This window comes from Pseudonaja textilis, chromosome 10 (assembly GCF_049901715.1).
Source record: "Pseudonaja textilis isolate UNSWEBS1 chromosome 10, rPseTex1.2, whole genome shotgun sequence".
NCBI lineage: Eukaryota > Metazoa > Chordata > Lepidosauria > Squamata > Elapidae > Pseudonaja > Pseudonaja textilis.
Genome location: NC_141999.1, coordinates 7,507,836 through 7,532,406, shown reverse-complemented (window position 1 = coordinate 7,532,406; position 24,571 = coordinate 7,507,836). Strand labels below are relative to the sequence as shown.

The following is a 24,571-nucleotide window of genomic DNA, read 5'->3' as shown; positions in this document are numbered from 1 at the left end:
AGAGAAGGACTAAGACACCACCAAAAATAGATGGGGATGAATTTTCAAAACAGACCTTGATCAAAAACACAACTCAAATGTGGTAACGACACTTACTCAAGCTGAAAGGAAAGCCATCCGTGGGTTATCAGCTGACCCAAAATGCTGTCTAGAAAAGTCACATTTTGACTAGAGGCTTTCAAGGGTCTGCAAGAAATAGAACCAGAGGCAAAACACAGAACTGCCGAGAAGATGGGATTCTCTTTTCTGCTGTCTGTAAAAAACGGGACACCACAGAATAGCCATAGCATTTAGACTTATATACTGCTTCATAAGGCTTTACAGCCCATTCTAAGCAGTTTACAGAGTCAGCCTCTTGCCCCCAACAATCTGGGTCCTTAGTTTACCCACCTCGGAAGGATGGCAAGCTGAGTCAACTTTGAGCCAGTGAGATTCAAATTGCCAAAGATGTCTATGGGAGGCATAAAGAGAGAGGGGTTGTTCCCCCCGCTAAGGGATGTCCATGCCCAACCCAACAGCTTCCAGCTATACTGGCACAAGTTCACTCCCAGATTTCCAAACTAGACTCGGCTTGTCCGGAAACTGCCTGGGACCAGAGGGCAGGAAGGGAGGGACAGACATAGTCTTGGAGGCCTCCCACCGTTGTCTCCAAATTATCATGTTTAAGATGATAAAATGAGAAAGAAATGGTCATGCCAACCGTCTTTATCCAACCCAGCCTCAGTTCTTTTGTCCAGAGGGCAAAGGTTAATTCATCTGGGACAGAACTGGCCGAGTCAGCAAATGAATGATACGAAATGAGATAGTCAAGATTTCTGTCACTCCTCTCCAACATTTGAATTTGAACCGGAAAGATTATATAGTTATAGGATTTGTATGCTTTCAAATTCAAAGAGACTCATAAGCGGTTTTCTGAAGCTTCTGCGGCTTAACATAAAACTCAGCCATCCTCAGTATAACTTAAAACAACAAAACAGGTTAGTTATCAGTAAAACATCCATGGTCAATGCAGGTAAATGAACAGACTTACAACTGTTCATTTAGTGACCATTCAAACCTACAACAGCACTGAAAAAAAGCAACTTACGACCGATCCTTGCACTGCTGCAGCATCCCTAAAGTCACGTGATCAAAGTTCAGGCGCTTGACAACTGGCAGGTACTTATGACAGTTGCAGCATCCCAGGGTCACGTGATCACCATTTGTGACCTTTCCAGCTGACTTCTAACAAGCAAAGTCAATAGGGGAAGCCAGATTCACTTAATGACCACATGATTCAGTTCCCAAATGTGGCAAAAAAAAGGTCATAAAATTGGGCACACCTCCCTTAACAACCACCTTGTTTAGCAATGGAGATTGTGGTCCTAATTGTGGTTGCATGTTAACGACTACCTGTAACGCAGATTACAAAGCAACCAAAATGAATCATTATAATCTAGCATAAGACACACAGGCCACCATTACCTAACCAAATCAAACAACCAAGTAAACCATTTTTCTCAATACTGATAAGAGGAAGGGAGCTTGTGAATGTAACTAAGGCTGTTGACCAATAGGTGAATGAGGAGAAAAGTGCCTTGGGGTGAGCTTGACCTTGTACTCGTAACTGTGTCCAGACGTGTGCTATTGGTTGTTCTTCACCGGACATCACTTCTACCAGACCCCCTTTGGAGAGGAGGAAAAACAGAGAACAGGATGCCGAGATGATCAATGGGTCGGTGTGGTGCCCACATGAGGAAATCCGGGGTGGGGGGAGACAAAACCAGGCAAACTATCATGGGTTGCAAGTAAAGGGACTGATATTGTTAAATAAAAGCTTGACTTGGAAAAGCTGCATAGTTTGAACGTGCAAAACCTTTAATATTCTAAACCTAGGATGAATTTACGAGCGATGATAGTAGCTACTGACTGATACAGTGAAGCATTGCATTGGAATACCCCAATATCAAACTGTTTACTTTAAATTTAGTGTCATCTCTATGCAAGAAACAATCCAATGGAAGAAGTGTATACATAAGAATCCAACCATCCCAAAGATTTTTTTTTTTTTCTAGAAGGCAACTGACATTTCTTGGTTTTTTTCCTTCCCCAAAATTTTGCTTCTCATCCAAGATGCTTCTACAGAACTAAAGAAGCTTCTGAGATGAGAAGTGAAATATTTTGAAGAAAAAAACAAGAAGGTAAGGTTGCCTTTTGGGAAAAAAAAAGACATCTTTGGGACAACCATGACCTGGGTGATTGAGAATCTCCATAGACATTGAGAATCAAATTCAGTGAAACAGCGGAGCAAACTATTATCTCTTTATCCTTGGTGGAAAAATCCCTAGTTTGGGGTATGGCCTACAGCAGGGGTCTCCAACCTTGGCAACTTTAAGACTTGTGGACCAACTCCCAGAGTTTCAAAGCTGGCTGAGGAACTCTGGGAGTTGAAGTCCGCAAGTCTTAAAGTTGCCGAGATTGGAGACCTCTGGCCTACAGTGTTACCTTCAAGCAGGGGTGGGATTCTACTGGTTCGGACCAGGTCGGGCGAACCAGATGTTAAATTTGCATCTGTTTTGCCAAACTGGTATTTGGACCAACCGGCTGGCCCCGCCCCGCCCACCACACCCCTCCCCTCCCAGAAGTCTCCACGCGGCCCATTTTCGATGCAGGTAAGGGCCTTCCGGAAATACTGGAAGTCACGGAATGGGCCTGTTTCCGGCTTCCAGAGGGCCTCCAGAGCCCGGGGGAGGCTGTTTTGCCCTCCCAGAGTCCCGAGGTCAACCTCCGGACCCTTGGGAAAGCGAAAAATGGCCCTCCGGGAAGTTCTAGTAGGCCACACCCACCATGGCCACTCCCACACAGCAACTGGGCAGCGAATCGGTTGCTGGGATTTTTGAATCCTACCCCTGCTTTCATGTCTCTTTGCTAATTTTCCTTGCTTTGTTTCAATCCATATAAGCCCCTCCGCTGATGGGGGGGGGGGGGGTTTCTAGGGAAGAATTTCACAGGTCTGGTTTATCTCTTCAAAAGACCCCCACATGTTACCACTGCAATGGGGTTACAAAAATATGCTTGGATTAACTGGAGTAATTTATTCATTTCAATTCAAGCATGAAGCCAGACAGAACAAATCTGTTTTCCCCCCCTGAAATGTGCTGATTTCAGGAGTTTGTAGAAGCAGCTGTTTCTTCAGCTTGCTAACAGATTTCAAAGGCTTGGATTTCCAGGTATGAAATGGCATTGGGAAATAAATCACACTCGAGAGCAGAAGAAGAAGGAGAAGGGAAAGGCAGAGGTTTCAGTAAATTGCTACATAACGTGCCATTAACCAGCATTAGATAATTGATATTCAAATATTCAAAATGTCCAAAGCTAAGTTGACCATAACAATAGCACTTAGACTTATATACCAAAGTGCTTTACAGCCCTCTCTAAGCAATTCACAGAGTCAGCCTATTGCCCCCAACAATCTGGGTCCTCATTTTACTGACCTTGGAAGGATGGAAGGCTGAGTCAACTTTGAACTGGTCAGGTTCAAACTCCTGGCAGTGGGCAGAGTTAGCCTGCAACACTGCATATAGTGGCCCTTTATTTCAATATCAGGATAGTTATGAATACCCTGTTTCTCCAACAATACGGCCTCCCCAATAGGAAGTCCCAGCATGTTTTATAGGCATGAAATGAAATTAAGCCCCTCCCCCAAATTAAGGCCTATATTAAAACATGCGGAATGGTGGGGGGCTTGCTGTTAGGAAGTACTTTTGTTGCACACCCAGATATGGTGCTGCCTGCGTTGGCCCGATACGAAGTGCCCCACCAATGCCGAGGTCAACATCAAGCCACCGCCACCCATCCGCCCAAAGATGCAAGGGGCGGGAATTAAATCACCCCTGAAAAGACAGCCAAGCCATTTTTTCAGGGCTCAAAAAAAATAAGACCCGGACTTATTATATGAGAAACACGGTAGTACAAAATATTTTGACAGAAGTAACTATATATTTTTATTGAGTTAGTTGTGTACTGACTTTATTAGTCTTACAAATAACTCAAGGCAGCAAACGTATCCAACATACCTTCCTCCTCTTATTTTTTAACAACAGCAACCCTGTGAGGTGGGTTAGGCTGAGAGAGAGTGACTGCCTAAAGTCATTAAGCTGGTTTTCATGGCTAACGCAGAACTAGAATTCACAGCCTCCCACTTTCTGGCCTTAGCCACTAGGCCAAACTGACTCTCTGTCTGATTAACAAAGGCAACCAAGACCAACCCAAGCACATCTTATCCAGGGTCTTCTATTCTACAGGGGCTCATCCCATGGTCTGGCTCAATCCATCAGAGATGTTAGCTGGAGGAATTCTGGGAGTTGAAGTCCACCCATCTTAACGTTGCTAAGAAGAGCAACTCTGCTATAGAAAACTGCTGGGTCTTTAGGGCTAGGTGGAAGGTGGAAAGATCAGGGCTATCCACAATTTGATAATAATGATGTTCCATAAGGTAGGATCTACAACAGAGAAGGGCTATCCCACCTGGATCCTACAGATGACCATGTTTTCTGAAACAAGATAAAGGCAATCTTGCAAGTACAGGTAGTTCTCAACCCACAATCACAACCCACAACCACAATCATGGCTGTGGGGATGTTGCAATGGTCATAAGGAGAAGAACCAATTGTAAGTCATTTTTTTTCCAGTGTTGTTGTAATTTTAAATGGTTCCTAAATGAATGATATAAGTCAAGGGTTGCTTGAAATTGTTTCTACATGTCTTGGCCAAGTCACCTAAAAAAGAGAAGCGAGAAGAAGTGCTAGGGATTTGCCAAATAGCGAAGATAAAGTTCAGCAAAGCCTCCTGGCAAAATGTAGAGTCCTTAAGCTCCTGTTTAGTTAAACTTTGCAATCAGAAGATGTTGGTGATGCAAGAATCAAGCCAAAATAAAGTTACTGTGCAATGTACATATCTACGAAGGTGTGTGCAGATGCTTTGCAGTCTAGTTAGCCCTACTTAGAATGCAAAATACAAATAGAAACTATGAATACAGACTAACAGAGTTGGAAGGGACCTTGGAGGTCTTCAAGTCCAACCCCCTGCCCTAAGTAGGAGATACCATTCAGAAAAATGACTATCCAATCTGTTCCTAAAACTTCCAGTGATGAAGCATCCACAACTTCTGAAGGCAAAAGCTATTCCACTGATTAATTGTTCTCACTGATGGGAAATTTCTCCTTAATTCTAGACTGGATCTCTGTCTGGTAAGCTTCCACCCATTACTTTTCTGCTGTCCTTGGGTGCTTTGGAGAATAGGGTGACCCCCACTTCTCTGTGACAACCCCTCAAATTTAATCCCCATTACTTACGTTCTTTCAGCTGGAGAGTTACATCCAGGACAACGTGAGGATGGAGATGTCAGAGATCCATTTAAGTTCTGTACAGGACCACACGGCAGCCATATTGGAAATTGGGACCAACCTCCTTAACCAAACTGCTGAGCAAACCCGGAAGCTCACCGATGTAGAGATACAGGTAAGCTGAACATCTTTTGGTAGCCTTTTCCTGGATTTTATCTCTGGTGATTATTATTTTTTTTAGAGCAAGGTTATTTCTTGCCAATTTACAGGGGGTGGTTTGCCTATTTCAGCCATAATGGCCCCACCATTATGTTTACTGAATATACATCAAAGTTGAGATGATAGCCAGAAGGGAAGATGATCTCCAAACCACAGCGGCTGCCTTCGCAGATGCTATGCCAAAACAAAACTGGGGTTTAATAGGATGGATCATGGCTGGATTTTCTACCACAAACTTGACTTAGTCCCTGAATTCATGCGTTTCTGGAACAACTGAACAAATAGCCAAGGTTCCTGTGGCATATTAAACCACCAAAAAAGAACCAAAGTCAAAAGCCACATGCTCTATGTTGGCGTGCCACTGATGACAATTTGGAAGCTTCAGTTGGGCCCCAATGCAACAGCCCAAATGCTGTCTGGTCAGTTGTGGTAATCCAGAAGAACATGAGTAGCTTCTGCAAAAGTAGAAGGGTTTGAACAGTCATATTCAAGGAATGTAGCTATCCTAAACCAATCATGTCAGCTGTTCATTTTCCACAAAGCTGTGCCATGGCTTGTTCAAAAAATACACAAAGTTTAAAACAGGTGCGAACCTACAAATCAGTGCTTGCCTTACTGACCAAAGAAGGAACGTGGAAGACACCCAAGGTGAAGATACAGTTGCAAACAAAATTACAAATTCCCAAGAAGCAAATGCAATAGCATAGGTGTGGATAGAACATGGATGCAGTAGCATAGGTGTGGATAGTACCCGGGAAAGGTGAGGAACTGGCTATGAACTTGCAAGGAATGACATGGATATTGAAATACTGTAGTTCCAAGTCATGTCGATTTAGTGGTTTAATAAGCCCACAAGAACATAGGCTGGCAGTTTCTCAATATGCAACCCTTTAGTTTCTAGTTTGGCACAACAATAATTTATTGATATGTTCTAGTAAACCGACTCCCTGCTGAGTCCTGGATGAATTGAAATCAGTTGCAACTTCCAAAAAATATTTTTCATTTAGATCCTTTGTTAGAGTGGCACGATTGTTAAAAAAAACAAAACACTATGTTTAACATTCTATACAATATTCTTAGGAAAAGGGGATTCTGATATATCATATCATTTTTTCTTGATTCAGCAAAGCAATAGAAGTAGTAAGTCCTTCCCAAGAGACAAGATTTCCGTTATTCTCTACTTTTTTTATATACGATAACTCAGGCTACTATGCAAGAAGAAAAGAAGATGAATAAGAAGGGCCTGCCTAACATCTTCAGAGCAGGAAGCCCCGAAGAGGTTTTTTTTTTGCAATTATCCCTTCTGCAATGAATCCTGAATCTGTGCTGAAATCCAAAAGCTTCACCAACTTAGCTAGGGTTAGCTATATTAATTCAATTTCTAATTCTGTAGTGTGTGATTGTTGCCTTTCATCCTTTTCCCTCTATTTTCCTTATCGCAGTAAACATTATAAATATAGCAATTTGACTTCATTGACTTATATAAAAAGAATTTCTTATTAAACACTATGCAGAATTCCACAGCTATCCCTTGTGTTTCGGGATCATGGCCAGGTTTGTTAAGTTCTGTGCTTCTGTAGTTTGGGCAGTAACTTCTTGCTTTGTATTTTCCTGAACCTGAACTGAACGAAGAAAAGCTACAGGTATTTCAACTTATAGTTCTCAACTGACGACTGTAAATGATCCCTCAATTATGATTGAACGTTATACTGGTTGTTAAGTGAGTGATCACATGTCTGGACCCAATTTTACAACCTTCTTTGCTGGGGTCATTAAGCAAACATCAATGTCATTAAGTAAACTGATATCCAAAATGGATATTTTTTGGTGGAAACTGGAAGTAAATATTTGTTTTAGCACAAAAATAAAAATTGTAAAACATGGTAATGTGACAGAAGGATGTTGCAAACAGCCATCAGAATTTGAACCCGGGTCACAAGTATCATTTTTCAGGTCCAGCATAACTTCAAATGGTTGCTAAATGAATAGTCACACTCTGTGGATTTCTTGTAAAATCTTGCCCAGCTAGACAGACTAGGGCAGTCAGGTAACAGATTACAGAATAACAGAGTTAGAAGGGACCTTGTAGGTCATCTAGTCCAACCTCCTGCCCAAGCAGGAGACCATGCACCATTTCTGACAGATAGTGGTCCAGTCTCTTCTTGAAAGCTTCCAATGATGAAGCTCCCACAACTTTTGAAGGCAACTTCTGTTCCATTGGTTGATTGCTGTCACTGTCAGGAAATGTCTCCTTATTTCCAGGGTGAATATCTTCTTGATCAGTTTCCATCCACTGTTCCTTGTCTGGCCTTCAGGTGCCTTGGAAAATAGCTTGACCCCTTCTTCCTCCCTGTGGCAGCCCCTCAAATACTGGAACATTGCTATCCTTTCTCCCCTGGTCCTTCTCTTCACGAGACTAGCCATGCCTAGTTCTTGTAACCATTCATCATATGTTTTAGCCTCCAGTCCCCTAATAATCTTGGTTGCTCTTTGCACTCTTCTAGAGTCTCAGCATCTTTTTTACAGTGTGATGACCAAAACTGGATACAGTCCTCTAGGTGTGGTCTTATTAAGGCTAAGTGATATTAGTACCTCACGTGATCTTGACTGCATCCCTCTGTTAATGCAATTTAGGATTAGAATTAGCTTGATTGCTGGTGGCCTATCATAAATATCTGAGGGAACTTTGGAAGAAGTGCTCAACCAGTGAGATTCTTGGTTTGTATCAGAATTACTTCAGTTCCTGTTGTATTTTAAGCCATCAGTCATGTTTTACAAATCACACAATAAACTGAGGTCAAACCACCTGAAGATTGAGTGTGATCATAAGGGTCAAGAAAAGATTTAGGAGATTTTCCCTGCTGTTTCTGCTCAACGGCGTAACCACGTTTTCTAACAACCAGGTTCTCAACCAAACATCCCGCCTGGAAATTCAAGTTTTGGAAAATTCCCTGTCTACCAACAAGCTTGAGAAACAGCTGCTTCTGCAGACCCACGAAATCAGCAGACTCCAGGAGAGAAACAGGTTAGTCCTCTTTGGCTTGATGCTTAATTCATGAGGAATAAGTGAAACCCATTAAATCCAAGCACATTTGTATAATGCTAGTGCAGTTGTGGCATCATAGAGTCCCCGGAGAGGAGGGAAATATTGAGAAACCATGACAGAAATGAAAAAAAAGCAGAAGCCCCAGAAAAGATGCTAGTGTTAGAAAGCGACTCAGACTATCTTCTCCCTGACTCACGGGGGTAAAGGACAGAGGAGAGGAAAATCACAACCAATCTTGTCAAGACCTGTTCATCCATCTTATCTCAGTAAAACGGAGTTCTAGTCTGCTTCTGAAGTCAGCTTCCTGATCTGGTTAATTTTGAAGGGAGGACAAGCGTGTTCGTTTCTTGTGGAGAGAGAATTCATCACCTCTAGATGTAGCTAGAGAAATTTTTGTTGGAAAACCAGATGGTAAAGTTGCCTCTGCATGTACAATCCTTCATCTAGCCACCATTAAAAGTTGCAAAGGCACTGAAAATATTGAATTACAACAGTCCTCTTGCTTATGACTGTTGCAGCATCCCCATGATCATATGATCAGCATTAACATCTTTGACAAAGAAAGGTCATAAAATTGGGTGAAACTCATTGAACGACTGTCTTGCTTAGAAACAGGAATTCTGGTCCCAATTGTAGTTGTAAGTTGAGGACTACCTGTACAGGGCAAGACATGTTGCTTAGATATTTCCAATTTTACGCGGGAGAAAACTCGAATAACCAAAGATCCACATACAAATACCTGCGAAAACCTCAGAAAACACACACACACGCACGCGCGCACACACACACACACACACACACACACACACACACATATATATATATATATATATATATATATATTGATGCGTGGTTGTGGTGGTATGAGTGTCAAGTAGATAGCGGTTTGTATGTGTTTTCTTCTGGTGGATGGCATGTCCTAGGATGTGTCATTCATATATATATATATATATATATATATATATATATATATATATATATATATATATATATATATGGATCTTTGGTTGTTCGGGTTTTCTCCCGCGTAAGATTCAAAGTAGGAGAAAACCCGAACAACCAAAGATCCACATACAAATACCCATGAGAACCTCAGAAAACATATATATATATAGATATAGATATAGATATAGATATAGATAGATCTTTGGTAATTCAGGATTTTTTTCTTGCGTAAAATTAGAAGTATCTAGGTGACGTTTCGATGAAGTCTCACTCATCATCTTCAGGCTTGTGTCTTTGGCTTTGTGCTTCTTGGAAAAGAGAAGCACAAAGAGAACTCCAAGAAGCACAAAGCCAAAGACACAAGCCTGAAGATGATGAATGAGACTTCATCGAAACGTTGCCTAGATACTTCCAATTTTACACGGGAGAAAACCCAAATAACCAAAGATCCACATACAAATACCCTTGAAAACCTCAGAAATATATATATATATCATGGTAAATATATTGCTGAGCTTTGACCACAAAAAAGTATATTCAGCAATCTTTCCCCTGAGATGGCAGGGCAATAACAATAAGTGAACATAAAAGTATAATCCAAGATTATAAATCTACAGTAACTCTATTTTTCTAGTGATGAATTATTTCCTTTCCTCCCCATCAAGCCTAATAATTTTTAGATAATTCTTCTAAATGACAAGTATAGCATATAAAGGCAATTTCTCTGAACAGCAGTGGTCTGCAAAATATTTAACAGCTTTTTATATATCAAAATAGAATATTCATTGAATAAGCCCTGTTCATGTGAGGAAGTGTTTCCTCAATCAAATCCAACTTACACATCCAACCCAACCTACCCATCCATGGGATGAACTAACAGTAACAGAGTTGGAAGGGAATATGGAGGTCTTTTAGTCCTTTCTCAAGCAGGGGATCCTATACCATTTTAGACAAATAGTTGTTCAGTCCTTTCTTAAAAGCCTCCAGTGTTGGAGTATTCACAACTTCTGAAGACAAGCTGTTCCACTGGTTGCACTGATGATGTTACCTAGTTAGATAATGAAAAGTCTGCAAGAAAACAGCCAAGCTCAGAAGGACCTGACAGTTCAACCCTTGGGCTAGAAATATTCTCTTCTGTTGGTACACAAAGAATGGCATCAACTCTGAGTTTGAGAATCAGAATAAATTGCCTCTTTTCTTCAGCTTCCTAGAGAAGAAAATGTTGGCTATTGAAAACCAACGTGATGAGGAGCTACAGGGCCTGAGGACTGAGAAGATGGAAATGCAGAATCTACTTTCCAAGCAGGTGGACCTTGTTGGGCATCTGGAGCAACGCCTGGGTGTTGCCTTGCTGAACAACACAGCCCTCCACAAACAACAAACATCTTTGGCAGAGACAGTGAAGCATCTGATAGGATTGGTGTCCCAGTGCAACCGTAAGTAACTTCCCCTAAATTACAAGACTTGGCCATCTGGCCCAATTGGAATTTAAAGTCTGAAGAGAAGAAGCAGGACAACACTAGCATCAAGTAGAGTGTCTTTTTGCAGAAAAATCCATGACAAAGTGGCTAAGAGATCCCCAGTCTTTATAAAATATAAGCAATATGTAGATCTTTCCATTCTTTGTTAGCACTCCCTAAAATGTGGAGTCCTTAGTGCTCTCTGAGCTGGGATGTTTTCTCACAGACATTTCATTACCCAACTAGGAAACATCTTCAGATGGTTGGGCAATGAAACATGCATAAGAAAACAGCCAAGTTCAGAGAGCACCAAGGACTTCACAGTTGAACACTCAGCTATAAATATCCTCTTCTATTCATACTTCCTAAACTCTCTAAATGACCTCACAAGTCACATGGGCATTCCAAGAATCAGCAGCCGTAAACAAATTGAGTTTGGGGTCTACAGCATCTCAGGGTCTATTCTAAGGGGCGTGCTTAAGTGCACCATCGTGCCTCCCGTCCCTGTCCTATTGTCCCCATTTATTCGTACCTATTTCCTGTATTCTTGCTCATGTTTATACTTATACCTATTATCTTGTAAGTGATTGACAAATCAAATAAATAAATAAATATTTGAAAAACTATCCTGTTTCTCACAAATTAAGGCCGGGCCTTATTTTTTTTGAGCCCCGAAAAAACGGCTAGGCTGCCTTTCTAGGGTTGAATTAATTTCCTCCCCCCACGCCTCCCCCCACCAAGACCGCCCCACGTGCACTCACCTCACCACGAGGCCGCTTCTATCGGCTGAGGGCAGAGTCACCAGCTGCTTCTATCGGCTGATAGAAGTGGCCTTGTGGAGCACCCCGCGAGTAGCCACTCCTCGCCATGAGGCCGCTTTTATCGGCCGATAGAAGCGGCCTTGTGGAGCGCCCAATGAGCAGCGACTCCTCACCACAAGGCCACTTCTACCGGCCAATAAAAGTGGCTGGTGACTCTGCCTTGAGAGCACTTCTATCAGCCAATAGAAGTGGCCTCGTGGCGAGGCGATTCTGCCCGCGGGACACTTTTATCAGCCGATGGAGGCAAGTCTGCCTGCGGGGTGCTCTAGCTGAGGTTACCTGCGGGGGGCTCCTAAAGGCAAGTTTCCCCTTCCTCGCCCTCCCCCCCCATTTCTCTTCACCTTGTATAGTTCAAGCGATGTGAGAAATGACGGGGAACGCATGGTTTAAATAGGCCTAAATTTTGGGGGAGGGGCTTAATTTTACCTTATGCCTAGAAAACATGCTGGGCCTTCCTATGGGGGGAGGGCGTATTGTCAGAGAAACATGGTATTTGCCTCATCGGAAACCCTCCATCTGCTCTGCAAGGTCTCTGGCGCACGTTTTATTACAGAGAGGATGAATTCAGCCTTACAACAATGTAACTGATGAACATTCCTACCCTAAGAGGGCAACTGTACTGAAAATGACTTCTGATCTTGCCCCACAGATGTTTCTTTCACTCTGCCAGAGGAGCAGAAGGTCTTCAAGGATTGTGCAGCTGCATACAAAGCGGGGTTTTCTACCAGTGGAGTCTACAACCTTCGGCTCCCCAATACTACAGCCACTGTAAAAGTGAGTGTATGCATGTACCAATGAGCTTTGTCCTTCTAGACAGGCAGGGTTCACACATCAGACTAAGCCACAGTATTCTTAAGCACAATTGGTTGAATGCACTCTTATATACAGATAGTCCTTGACTTATCACCATTCATTTAGCAATCATTCAAAGTTATAACAGCACTGAAAAAAAGTGACTCATGATTGGTCCTGGTGCTTACAACCATCTCAGCCTTCCAATGGTCATGTGATCAAAATTCAGGCACTTGGCAACTGACATGAACTTACATAAGTTGCAGTGTGCTGAGGTCATGTGATTACCACTTGAGATCTTCTGGCAAGCAAGGTCAACGGGAGAAGCCGGATTCACCTACCAAATAGTCATTCACTTAACAGCCAAGGCAAAAAAGATTGTAAAATTGGTCACCACTGACTTAACAGTTGCCTCACTTAGCAACAGAAATCCTGATCCCAACTATAGTCATTAGTTCAGGTCTATAATGACCCAGAATATAACACAAATGTAACAAAATCCAAAATGTAAATAAATGTCCTTTAATGCCTCCAACTTGCCCCCCCCCCTTCAACAATTCTCAGTTGGAGATAAAACTTACTGAAAAATAGTCTTCAAAAGAAAGCAAGACAGTCCAAACTTAATGAGCATATAGAGGTGAAATAAAAAAAATCAAACAAACTACAATGACAAAATTTCCACAATGGACCAGAATAAGTAATCACCAAATTCAAGGAGATAACAAGGCACAGTATGTTGGAAGGACGCCAACTAAGATAAAGCCCAAAATAAAACATGCTTTGCTTCTGGCAAGGCTGTGTTGTAATCGTCTCTCTTATATACCAGTCTCCCCAGCTGCAACCAATGAGGAGGATCATGGCCACTTCCTCTCTCATAAGCCAAGTTGTTTCCTTCTTCGTTCCTCTCTGCGTGTCCTAGGATGCAGAGGGGGTGGGCCTGGTTCTTCCTCTGACTGTCCAGCTGGCCTTTGCCCTTCCCCAGCCTCCTTCACACCCTCTGGAGCCACACCTCCACTCCCTGTTGGCTGTTCCTCCTCTCCCTCACAGTCCAACTCTACCAAAGGCATGACAGATCTACCTATAAAGCTAACTTACAATGGCTGTGCCCACATGTCACATTAAGCCTTTATGTGATCTGTTTAATGTTGACTTTATGCGAAGAATGAAACCAGGCATAAACCAAGATTTAATTTGGTCCATAGTTTATGTTGCTTCACTTATAACCATTAAGTATAAACATCATATTTAGGTTTTAGATAATGTATAGATCTACTCATTATATAAAGCAATAATAGGCAAAACAAGCCCATGAACAATTGCATATAATTGGTATAATCAATTATAGGAATAATAAGTAATTGAATAGCATTAAAAGCTTCCAAATATGAAATAAGTTTCATCTACAAAAAACAAATTCCATAATTTGAGCACTACCACTAAGACCTATGCCTGTTTCTGATCCTCCCAAGAATGATGCTAGCACATAACTTAGTCAATTGAAAGGAAAAAGGAGATTGTACTTTAAATTTAAAGACTAAAATGTCTTAAAATTAAAGATAGTATTCTTTTTTTTTCAAATTAAATCTAGAAGAAAACGGATAGTGGAGTTGTGCTCAACCAGTTGTTTCTTATAATTTGGGGAAGCTGCTCTTCCATCAATGTTCTGCCATTCTTCCAGGTGCTGTGTGACATGCAGACAAGTGGAGGAGGCTGGACCGTTATCCAACACCGGAAAGATGGTTCTGTGGATTTCCAGCGCACCTGGAAGGAATACAAACAGGTAACAATTTATATAAGTCTCCCTGGCTTAACGTGATGGAGCAACTCAGAATGAATTGGATCCAGACTGATTATTTTGCACATTGAAAATGAGGTGATTTGGAGAAAATTGAGTAAGAAGCATTCTTTCTGTTTTCTACGTGCAAGCAGAAAAATCCATCATTTGAACTTCTACTACTGCAATCAGTAGGAATAGAGCTCCGTCACAACAAGTGCTGGACTTCTGTTCATTTTCTGCTGAAACTAGTCAAAGCTTTTGTGACTCTGAGCCAGGCTGGTTCTAGGCTGGCACTTAAGCCACCAGGTTTTCTTTAGCTTGTGGCACTGAGATCTTGCAGACTCCAACTTCCAGTGCCTCTTACCTTTAACCATGTTGTCTGGCAAACCTATCCAGCAACACCTGGAAACCTGTTCTGATCAAGGCTTCCTGAGACACCCACAAACACACATAAAATCCCAAACTCTTTTATTTTAGTTCAATGGCTGTGAATGATCGTCATTCACAGCCCGGAGTGAGCTTCAACCAGTTATAAATAGTCCCAGGAATGTCTGCCAAAGGTCTGTGGAAGAAAGCTGATAAGAATGCACCTTATCTGACTTGGTGCTGCCAACGGCTAAAGTCCCAATTAGTCTTTCAAAACCAAAACAGAGAACAAATTAAACATGGAGCTTTCAGAGTCCAAACCAATCAGAGCGAACAACGTTGCTTCCTGCAAAGGTTTTCCTACCTTTGCACTTCCTTTATACCTTAGGGGAGGACCAGTCACCTCCAAGCCTTACTCCCAAGTCACCCCTTTTGTCTTAGCTGCTCTTGCCTTCTGGCAGCTCTGCGCACACGCGCACTGGGAACAGGCTCCCCTTGTTCCTCGGCCTCGCTGCTGCCGGATTCTGGAGGCTCTGGAGTCAGCACATAACTCCCGAACGGTCCTGGCCCCATCTCTGCATCGGATGCAGGACCCTCGTCCGAGTCCTCCCCAGACTCCCAAACTGGTCCCTGTTCTTCCCCACTGTCCGATTCTGCTGCTGTCACGAACCACAACAAAACCAACCAACTTCTTATCCCAGTGAAGTCTGTGCTAAATATAATTGAAGTGGCTGCTAGAATGATGACAGACTCCACCAACCTACCCTTCTCTGCTTTCAACCCATTCATCTTTCTGGTTATCAAATTGATGATCTATTCTCACTGTGTGCCTTTGTCATTATTTTATTGTTCTACTAGCTCGATACCCATGCTTCGCTACAAAACTATGTGGTCGGGCTTATTTTGGGGGGAGGAAAATAAGGGGAGGGAAATTCTTCCTCTGCCTACCAACATCCATCAGTATTCATCTGGCTAGCATCCTGTCAGTGTGTGAGAGAGTTGAGGGCTGTTTAGAAACGGAAACAGTATTTGCTGTGTGAGCAAGAAGGAGACAGCAAAGAGCCTGGGCGTGGCTTAGCTCAACTGTTCTGTACTAAAGTTGGTTGCCGCTGTGAAACTGAAACCAAAACTCCTCTTCTCCACTTGTGTTTTGCATTTGGAACAGATTTCTTTTCTGGAGGGAGAGGATTAGAACTTCTTAGCATCAGAGCGTGTTAATAATAATATAGGAAATACAAATGCTCTGATGGTCATTTCAAAAAATCCTTACTTAGTGAGCACCTAGAAGCTAAGAGGAACATAATGTGCCAAATGTAAAGTTTGTAGGCTTTGCAGTTCTGGAGATTTTGTGATGATGCGTGAGTGGCACTTCACTTTTATATATAGACATTATTTTACTTCTACAGGTAGTCCTCGACTTACGATCCTAATTGAGCCCAACATTTCTGTTGCTCAGTGAAACATTTGTTATGTGAGCTTTGCCCCATTTTACAACATTTCCTGCCACAGCTGTTAAGTGAATCACTGCAGTTGCTAAGCTAGTAATATGGTCGTTAAGTGAATCTGCCTCCCTGACTAACTTTGCTTGTCAGAAGGTCACAAAAGAGAATCACATGAGCCCAGGACGCTGCAACTGTCATAAATATGAGTCAGTTGTCAAGCTTCCACATGACCATGGAGATGCTGCAACAGTCATATGTGTGAAAAACGGTCATAAGTCACTTTTAATTTTGAACATTCAGTAAAAGAACTGTAAGTTGAGGACTATCCATATTCCTTTCATTTGTCTTCCTTTTTATTATTGTAAACCACATAGAGTTGTCCCACAGTGAACTAGATAGCAAATATTTGAAAACTTGGATCTCTTACCTGCTTCTTACAAAATAACTGGAATTAGGATACTACAAAATAGAGACTTCGGAAAGTGAAAGTGAAATTTGGAAACAAAAGGAAATTGCGGAAGTGTTTGGGGGTTTTGAACTACAACTTTAATTAATGGATATTGAAAAGTGGAATTAATCTGGAAATCTCTGGAGGAATCAAAAAAGAGTTAACCGTTGGAAAAACTTTAATAAGCATTGTTTAAAGATGGCAGGGATGTTACTGGACAAATTGGAACTTAAAAACATGAAAGACGTGCTACAAAAAGAAGGCAAGTCATTTGGTTTCGCATTGCAATTTTTGGAAATGGAGGTTTTAAAATATCAAGAACAAGAAGAGAAATCAATGCAAGAAGCGGCCACCTTAAATGAACACTTGAAACAACGGAAACTTCAGCAAAGGAGGAATAGAAAGAGAATTAATAATAGGAGGTTTAACATCATAATTAAAAGGGGGTTTATTCCAAAAACTGAACAAAAGAAAAGGAAACATCAGGAAAGGAAATTTCAAAGTAATGGAAAAGAAGGGGGATAGAAATTGGAGTGATAAAAAGAGGGTAAGAATGAAACAGGATTTGGAAAGAAAGGAATATGGCAAGCACACAAAAATGAAATGGGTTTTTTAATTAAAAGGTACAGAGATAATGGCTGACTGAGAAGGGGATTCTACAAGTGTATAAGGACTAGTTTAAATAAATAAGAAGTTTAGAAAACAGTGAAATATAGATTATTAAAATGGGAGATAGGGACTGATATTGTTCTGCCATTGTTGTGACTGTTTGCTTTTTCTTCTTTATGATATGAAATTAAGAGAGGTAACTAGAATAAAGATATTAATAATATTAAATGAATTAATAAGTTGTGGCAAACAGCAGGAGTAATGTTAAAGGGAAAACAATATTAGTTCTTATGAAATGGTGGGATTGATTATGTCTGTTTTATCTATAACTTACTTAATTTATATATATATATATATTAGGTAATAAGAAAGGGAATTTGCAGACCCAGTTTTAAAAGAGGTGTATGTAATGTAGAAATTACTAGAAAGTTATTATTGTGTCTTTTTTTCTTTTTTAAAGTGTGAATTCAAAGTTAAATTATGAGAATCTTAGGCGGGATTAATTATGTGATATGTTTAACCACAGGGATGGCACCTCGAAATTGGCAGTAATAGGGGTGTTGCATTGTTGCTGTTATTTTACCTTACGTGTGGAAATGTGTGAATTTTTGGAATGATGAATAAATATAGATAAGTAAATTGCAGACTTGACAGAAAAGAAGATAAAATACAGTATAATGAATATGAAGATATATAATGGTGTATTAAGGATTTAAAGAAATAGATTAAGCAATGTACTGGAAAAATTATAAAATAAGATGGGAAAAGCTTGTTGATTAAAATTAAAGAAAATAGATAAAGTAAGATTTAGATAAGTCATTAAATGTGAAAGATGAATAGGAAATGAAAGTGAAGTTTGTAATGGAAATGTGTTAACCTGGAATCATGCTGTTCATTGAAAAAAGATTTTTTTTTTCCTGTAGTATGTGAAAATTGAATAAAACTTTTTTGGGAAAAAAGGTATTTTGTACTGGCCCTTTTAAGCAGGTGTGGTGGTCTAGAGGTGGAGCTCTTGCCTCATAATAAGAAGGCTATGAGTTCGATCCCAGGTAGAGGCTGATATTTGGAATAGACTCCTCCTCAAGCAATGGGGTTGGACTAGATGACCTCCAAGGTCCCTTCCAACTCTGTTATTCCATGTTATTCTATTCTATTCAGTGTCTTCTCATGCTTTCTGACAGGGCTTTGGGTCCCCACCTGGAGAGTACTGGTTGGGCAATCACTTCATCCATCTGCTCACCACACAGAACCGCTACTCTCTACGGATCATGCTCCAGGACTGGGAAAACAATGAGGCTTATTCTGACTTTGAGCATTTCCAAGTGGGCTCTGAGACGCAGAACTATCGGTGAGGCTTTTCATGGAACATCTGTGGTCTCTTTGCTTAGTTGTTCTGAACAAGCTGAAACCTGGAATCCTGCTCTGACAGATGGGTGATCTTCCACTCCTAAAATTTCCCAAGGCCACTGCTGAGAATTCTGGGATTGTCATACCGGGAGATCACTCCATAAGAAGGTCATTTGGCGAGCCTATAAGATTTGGGCCAAGTGTAATTTACAAAAATTCTGTAAGATGGGTTGTCTTGATGATTGTGAATTATCTGTTTCCAACCCTTGCACAATTTCAATCTCTCTCTGTCTCTGTGTCTCTGTTTCTCTGTCTCTGTTTTTTTTTCTCTCTCTCTCTATCCCTCTGTCTCTGTCTGTCTCTGTCTGTCTGTCTCTCTCTGCCTCTCTCTGTCTCTGTCCCTCTCTCTGTGTCTCTCTCTTTCTGCCTCTCTCTGTGTGTCTCTCTCTGTCTCTGTCGCTCTGTCTCTGTCTCTCTCTGCCTCTCTCTGCCTCCCTCTGTGTCTGTCTCTCTCTGTCTCTGTTTCTGTTTTCTTTCTCTCTCTCTCTTCTCTGTGTCTCTCTCTGCCTCTCTCTGTGTCTCTCTGTCTGTCTCTGTGTCTCTGTCTTTCTCTGTTTCTCTGTCTCTCTCTCTCTCTGTTTCTCTCTCTCTCTCTGTGTGTGTGTGTGTCTGTCTCTGGTTCTCTGTCTCTGTCTCTGTCTCCCTGTCTTTCTCTCTCTGTGTGTTTGTATAGGATTTGGTTTCTACAGGGCAAGGCCTCAAAATCAGATAGCAGTTGAGAAGTTATTTGAAGCTTGAATTCCAAACCTTCTCACTGTTCCAGCAACTAATCTGGGTGGAAACCAACATGGAATTTCCCATGCTAGATAGACCAATATTGTACCCTCAATGCTGGCTGGGACTTGGGATAATTGTAATCTGTCATGCCAGGGGAACAGCAGTGGGGAGGGCTGTTGGAGCCCAGCTGCACAAGAGAAGAGAAGAAAGGAGGAAAAAAAAAACAATTGTCTCTCTAAAACAATGTTTTTCAGCCCTAGTAGCTTTGTGATGTGTGGCCTTCAATTCCCAGAATTCCCCAGCCAGTCTGTATTCAGGGAATTGAAGTTCACACATCCTAAGGTTGCCTTACAGGTCGATTTCATTGGCAGCAATCTGAGCCGAGATCTCACCTAGGAAGTTCCTAAAATAAAATGAAATTCTAATCTTCTTCCAAGTTACAACAGTTCACTTAGTGACCTTTCAACATTACAATGGCACTGAAAAAAATGACTTATGACCTTTTTTCACACCTAATGCCGTTGCAGCATCCCCACAGATTTACATTTGGATGCTTGACAACTGACTCACACTTATGACGGTTCCAGTGTCCCAGGATGATAGGATCCCCTTCTGACAAGCAAAGTCAATGGGGAAAACTTACTAATGCAGTGATTCACTTAACAACTATGGCAAGAAAAATCGTAAAATGGGGCAAAACTCACTTAATAAATACCTCACTTAGCAACATCAATTTCGGGCTCAACTGTGGTCATAAATTGAGGACCACCAGTAATCTTGACCTCCTGCAGAACTGCCTAGCTCTGTTCTTTTGGCTTTCAGCTGATCAGGATGGAGAATCATCTCTAGCAGAAGTTAAAACACAAGCTAAATCTGGCTAAGCCCCTCCTTTTCTAAAAGCCCACCTAAGAGGGCAGCTTTCTTGCTCCCAATGGGTACCTCCCCATTTATTTTTCAACGGCCGTCTTGTTTGTCCATTCATCTGGATTAACCATTCAGCTGTTTCTTTAATTCTTTCACTTTTTTCCATCCGCTGAATGTCTCCCAATTCCTATACAAGCAAAACAGCAAATACAGACTGTCCTCAACTTAGGACTACAACTGAGCCCAAAATTTGGGTTGACAGTGCGTTTTAGACAGCGTTAAGTGAGTTTTGTCCCATTTTGCAACCTTTCTTGCCACCAGTTGTTAAGTGAATCACTGCAGCTGTTAAGTTAGTAACACGGTTGTTAAGCGAATCCAGATTCCCCATTTTGCTTGTCAGAAGGTCGTAAAAGTGGACCGCATGATCACAGGGCACTGGCGACCATCTTAAATATAAACCAGTTATCAAGCATCCAAATTTTGATCTGGTGCACCATGAGGAGACGGCTGCAATGGTCATGTGAACGATGATCATAAATCACTTTTTTCAGTGCCGTTTTTGAGCGGTCAGTAATGAAAGGTTGTTAAGTCAAGGATCACCCGTAAGCATCTTGTGTTGTGGGTCTGAGAGGAGAATCCAAATACGAATTTCAGTGGATGACGGCTTCTTTGCTCTCTACCTTCGACAGACTCTATGCGTGGAGATACAGCGGTACGGCTGGGCGCACCAGCAGCCTCAGCCCCTCGGGAACCGACTTCAGCACCAAGGATGCTGACAACGATCGATGCGCATGCAAGTGTGCCCAGATGGCAGGTGGAGGTAATGAGGGGAGAGGGGCCATCCTCCTTCTGTAGGTCCATCATTCTGAGAAGTAGCCAAGCAGGGACATCGGTTTAAAAAATGGCACCTGCCACACTGCAAAGCAGGACTGGATTGGCCTAGTTGCTTCTGATACATTCCCTCCCCTCCTGAACTGACCCTGAATTCAAAGAACTTTCTGAAGTTTTAGTGAGACAAACAAACCCTGAAAAGTGTAGAATCTCCCTAAGAGGTATGTTTAGGTTCAAATCCGAGTCACGGCACCAAGGAAAATAGGTTTGTACAGCTCAGAATCTGAATTAATCCATTGAAACTCTGAACACAAGGCTACTGAAATTCAGTTTTATTTTTGATCAAAAGCAAAACTGGGCTTCCCAAATCTCTTGCCTCAAAACAGCAAGGCAAGGCTTAAAATAGGCAGTTTATTCTGTTCTTAATACGAGTGGTTTTTAGTTGCTTCGGGTAGCTAAGATTAAGAGGGAATGGCCATAAGCTCACATTGAAGGAGCCAGGAGCCCGTTTTCAGATCTTAGGCCAATAGATTATCATTAGGCAGAAATCACTACCTGGTGCTAGGGTGCAAATCTCCCCCACTGTGTCTCAGATTATTGCCACTGCCTGGCTTTACGTACAACATGATGCTATAATTTGTTAATTCAGAGAAATACAGTAGCACCTTGGGTTGGGTTGGGTTGGTTGAGTTGAGTTTGGGTCATATATCAGCCTAAGGCTTAACCATGCTTTATATACCAGGGCTGTTAAGTTTGTACATCACTCTGCCAACTGCCAATTTGAATTTTTCAGCCCCCTGCAGATGCTGCTTCTGGAAGCCAAACTTAGGTACACTGTATCATGGCTTAGAGTAGTGTAAACATCCTGCTTGGGTCCTGTCTACCACTTGGAGGAACAAAGCAGCCACCATTCAGCAGATCATGAGGGGAAACGTGTTGCTGCAAATCTTTCCTCCTTGCCTTCACAACATGCTGCAGAACAGCTGGTCTAAAGAAGGCACCTCCTTGCAGTGGCTTGTTAGAAGAACCACTCTGACCACTCTTAGATAACAACTGGGTGGAAGGAGGCAGCAGGATGATGGATGGAGAAAGTGTGAGAAGAAGGAATAGCACCTTCTCCCGTGTTAAGCAGAACCCATCTTTCTGCCCCAAATGCCACATCCTTGTGTCCAACCCGAACTCAGATAGCAGTTGAGAAGTACTTTGAAGCTTGAATTCCAGACCTTCTCACTGTTGTTCCACCAACTAATTTGGTGAAAACTCAGCACAGAATTTCCCATGCTAGATAGACCAGTCTTCCCGCCTTCATTGAGGGCTGGGAATTGGGGCAATTGTAGTCCCACATGCCAAAGAATTGTGCTCGGTTGGGGAAGTCTGTTGCACCCAAAAACACCTGCCCATCAACCTATGTTTCCTAACCCCTATCGAGAGAGAGACTCAACGGGACAAATCAGTGATGTGATTCAAAACTTGCTTAATCCAAACTATTCTGCAAACATTTCTTAGACATTTGAGAGAACTATTTCTTTTGACGTTTGGGCCAAATCCTGTCGATCCTAAATATTTTTCCTTTTTCCCCCTTCTCTGCCTCTTCCAGGCTGGTGGTTTGATGCCTGTGGACCTTCTAACCTGAATGGCATCTATTACCCTCCCAATCCTGCCACAATCAGATACAATGGCATGAAGTGGCACTACTGGAAAGGGCCTGGACACAGCCTCAAAGAAAGCACCATGATGATCCGTCCCGTGGATTTCAGAGAGGAGCAAGAAGGGGTGCTGTGATCTGTCACATGGCAGAAGGAGAGGAGAAGGAGGCGCCCTTCTCGTTTCTACAAAATTGGTGGACAATTGCGAATCCTTGCATCATGAACAAAACCTCTTCTAGATATGTATATATTTAAAAAAAAATGTGTGGCATACACCTCACTGTGGAAATTTCACAGGAGATCTGGAAGGTGTTGCCTTTTTGTTGCTTTCATTGGGGGAAAACAATTAGTCTTGAGCTTCTCAACTTTATCAACTTGAAGAGGTATGGATGATTTCAACTCCCAGAATTCTAAGCTGGCTGAGGAATTCTGGGAGTTGAAGTCCATGTGTCTGAAAGTTGCTGAGTTGAGAAATGCAGAATTGGACAGTCAAAGAGAAGCAAATGCGTGTCATTAAAGGAAACAATCCTGCCCTTTGTATAATATTTGTTGCCCAAAGATTGCACTGTGATTCTGGGCTCTCCTGGAAGGGATCAGAAATACGTTTCGAATGAGAATTGCCTATCTTTGATGTAGGTAGAAAGACAAGGAACAAAACTGTAACACTCCATTGATAAAAAATATTTGGGGGGTGGGGGAGTTGACATCAGCAATGACATTCCTTGTCTCCCCGCCATTCTTTCTTCTGAACTCCTCAAGCATGAACCATGTGCTTCAGACAGCTGGCCTTTTAGTACCAGAATTCAGGAATTCCAAGAAATGGCAACTTGACGAACAAGGGTGGGGGGTGTTCATGTGTGTGCGTGTGTCTCTGTTCAATGCAGGTGTTTCTGTTAGGCCTGCGTGTCTATGATTCTCAGGGGAAACAGGTGCAGGTAGTCCTCAACATACAACCACAATTAGGATAAGAATTTCTATTACTCAGCAAGGCAGTCGTGAATTGCACCTGATTTTATGACCTTTTTTGCCACAATTGTGAAGTGGGTTGCTGCAGTCGTTCAGCAATTCCTGTGGTTATTAAGCAAATCTGACTTCCCTATTGACCTTGTTGGTCAGAAGTCAGCTGCGAGTGGTGATCTCACAATCCTAGATGTTGCAACCATTATAAAATACATGCCAAGCATCTGAATTTTGATCTTGTAACTATGGAGATGCTGCAGTGGTCATAAGTGTGAGGCCCAGTTGCAAGTCACTTTTTTCAGTGCCATTATTACAACCAATGATGGTTATGCAAATGGTTGTAAGTTGAGGGCTACCTATATGCAAATTAGCTACCAATTTTCTAGCATATTATATCTGCATCATTGCTCTCTTGGAGCCATTTGTTTACATATTAATTGCTGAGCTGAACTCATGAAACCTCTTGTGCAAAGTTTAATTGCAAATACTTAGGATATTTTCAATTTTTTTAAAAAAAATACTGGGATTACCGTATTATGGTTCAGAACTCTTAGACTTGGGACTGTTTTAAAATTCAAGTATTTTATCTACAATATGTTTTCATTTAAAAAAAAACTGTAAAAAGGAATTGAATAAAATAGTGGTCTGTCTTTTCATAAATATCACTGTGTTCTTGGGAGTGATTCAAGGGAAGGGAAGGGTGTGGAAGGAAAAAAGAGGTCAAAAGACACCCTGGGATGAACTACCCATAAACCTGGGCTGACATCAGAAAAGCTGATTGGAAAAGCCCTTACCACATGGATAGGGAGGCATTTCCAGGAAAGGGGAAAAATATGGGGAAAAGGGAAAAATGAAATGGGAAACAACTTCCATATTGCTGCGAAGAAAACCAAATAG

The 24,571-nt window shown here is 41.7% G+C and overlaps 1 protein-coding gene across 1 annotated transcript in view; it reads left to right on the top strand.

The window, feature by feature from the left end:
• Positions 1-24,336, top strand: part of LOC113437585 (angiopoietin-2-like) — a 33,835-nt gene extending 9,499 nt beyond the window's left edge. The window contains exons 2-9 of the mRNA XM_026702661.2: positions 5,344-5,499; positions 8,447-8,568; positions 10,738-10,970; positions 12,465-12,589; positions 14,286-14,387; positions 18,431-18,597; positions 20,927-21,057; positions 22,666-24,336. Of these exons, the coding sequence (XP_026558446.2) occupies positions 5,344-5,499; positions 8,447-8,568; positions 10,738-10,970; positions 12,465-12,589; positions 14,286-14,387; positions 18,431-18,597; positions 20,927-21,057; positions 22,666-22,850 (1,221 nt within the window). The 3' untranslated portion in view covers positions 22,851-24,336. The remainder of the gene's footprint in view (positions 1-5,343; positions 5,500-8,446; positions 8,569-10,737; positions 10,971-12,464; positions 12,590-14,285; positions 14,388-18,430; positions 18,598-20,926; positions 21,058-22,665) is intronic.
• Positions 24,337-24,571: the final 235 nt, after the last annotated feature.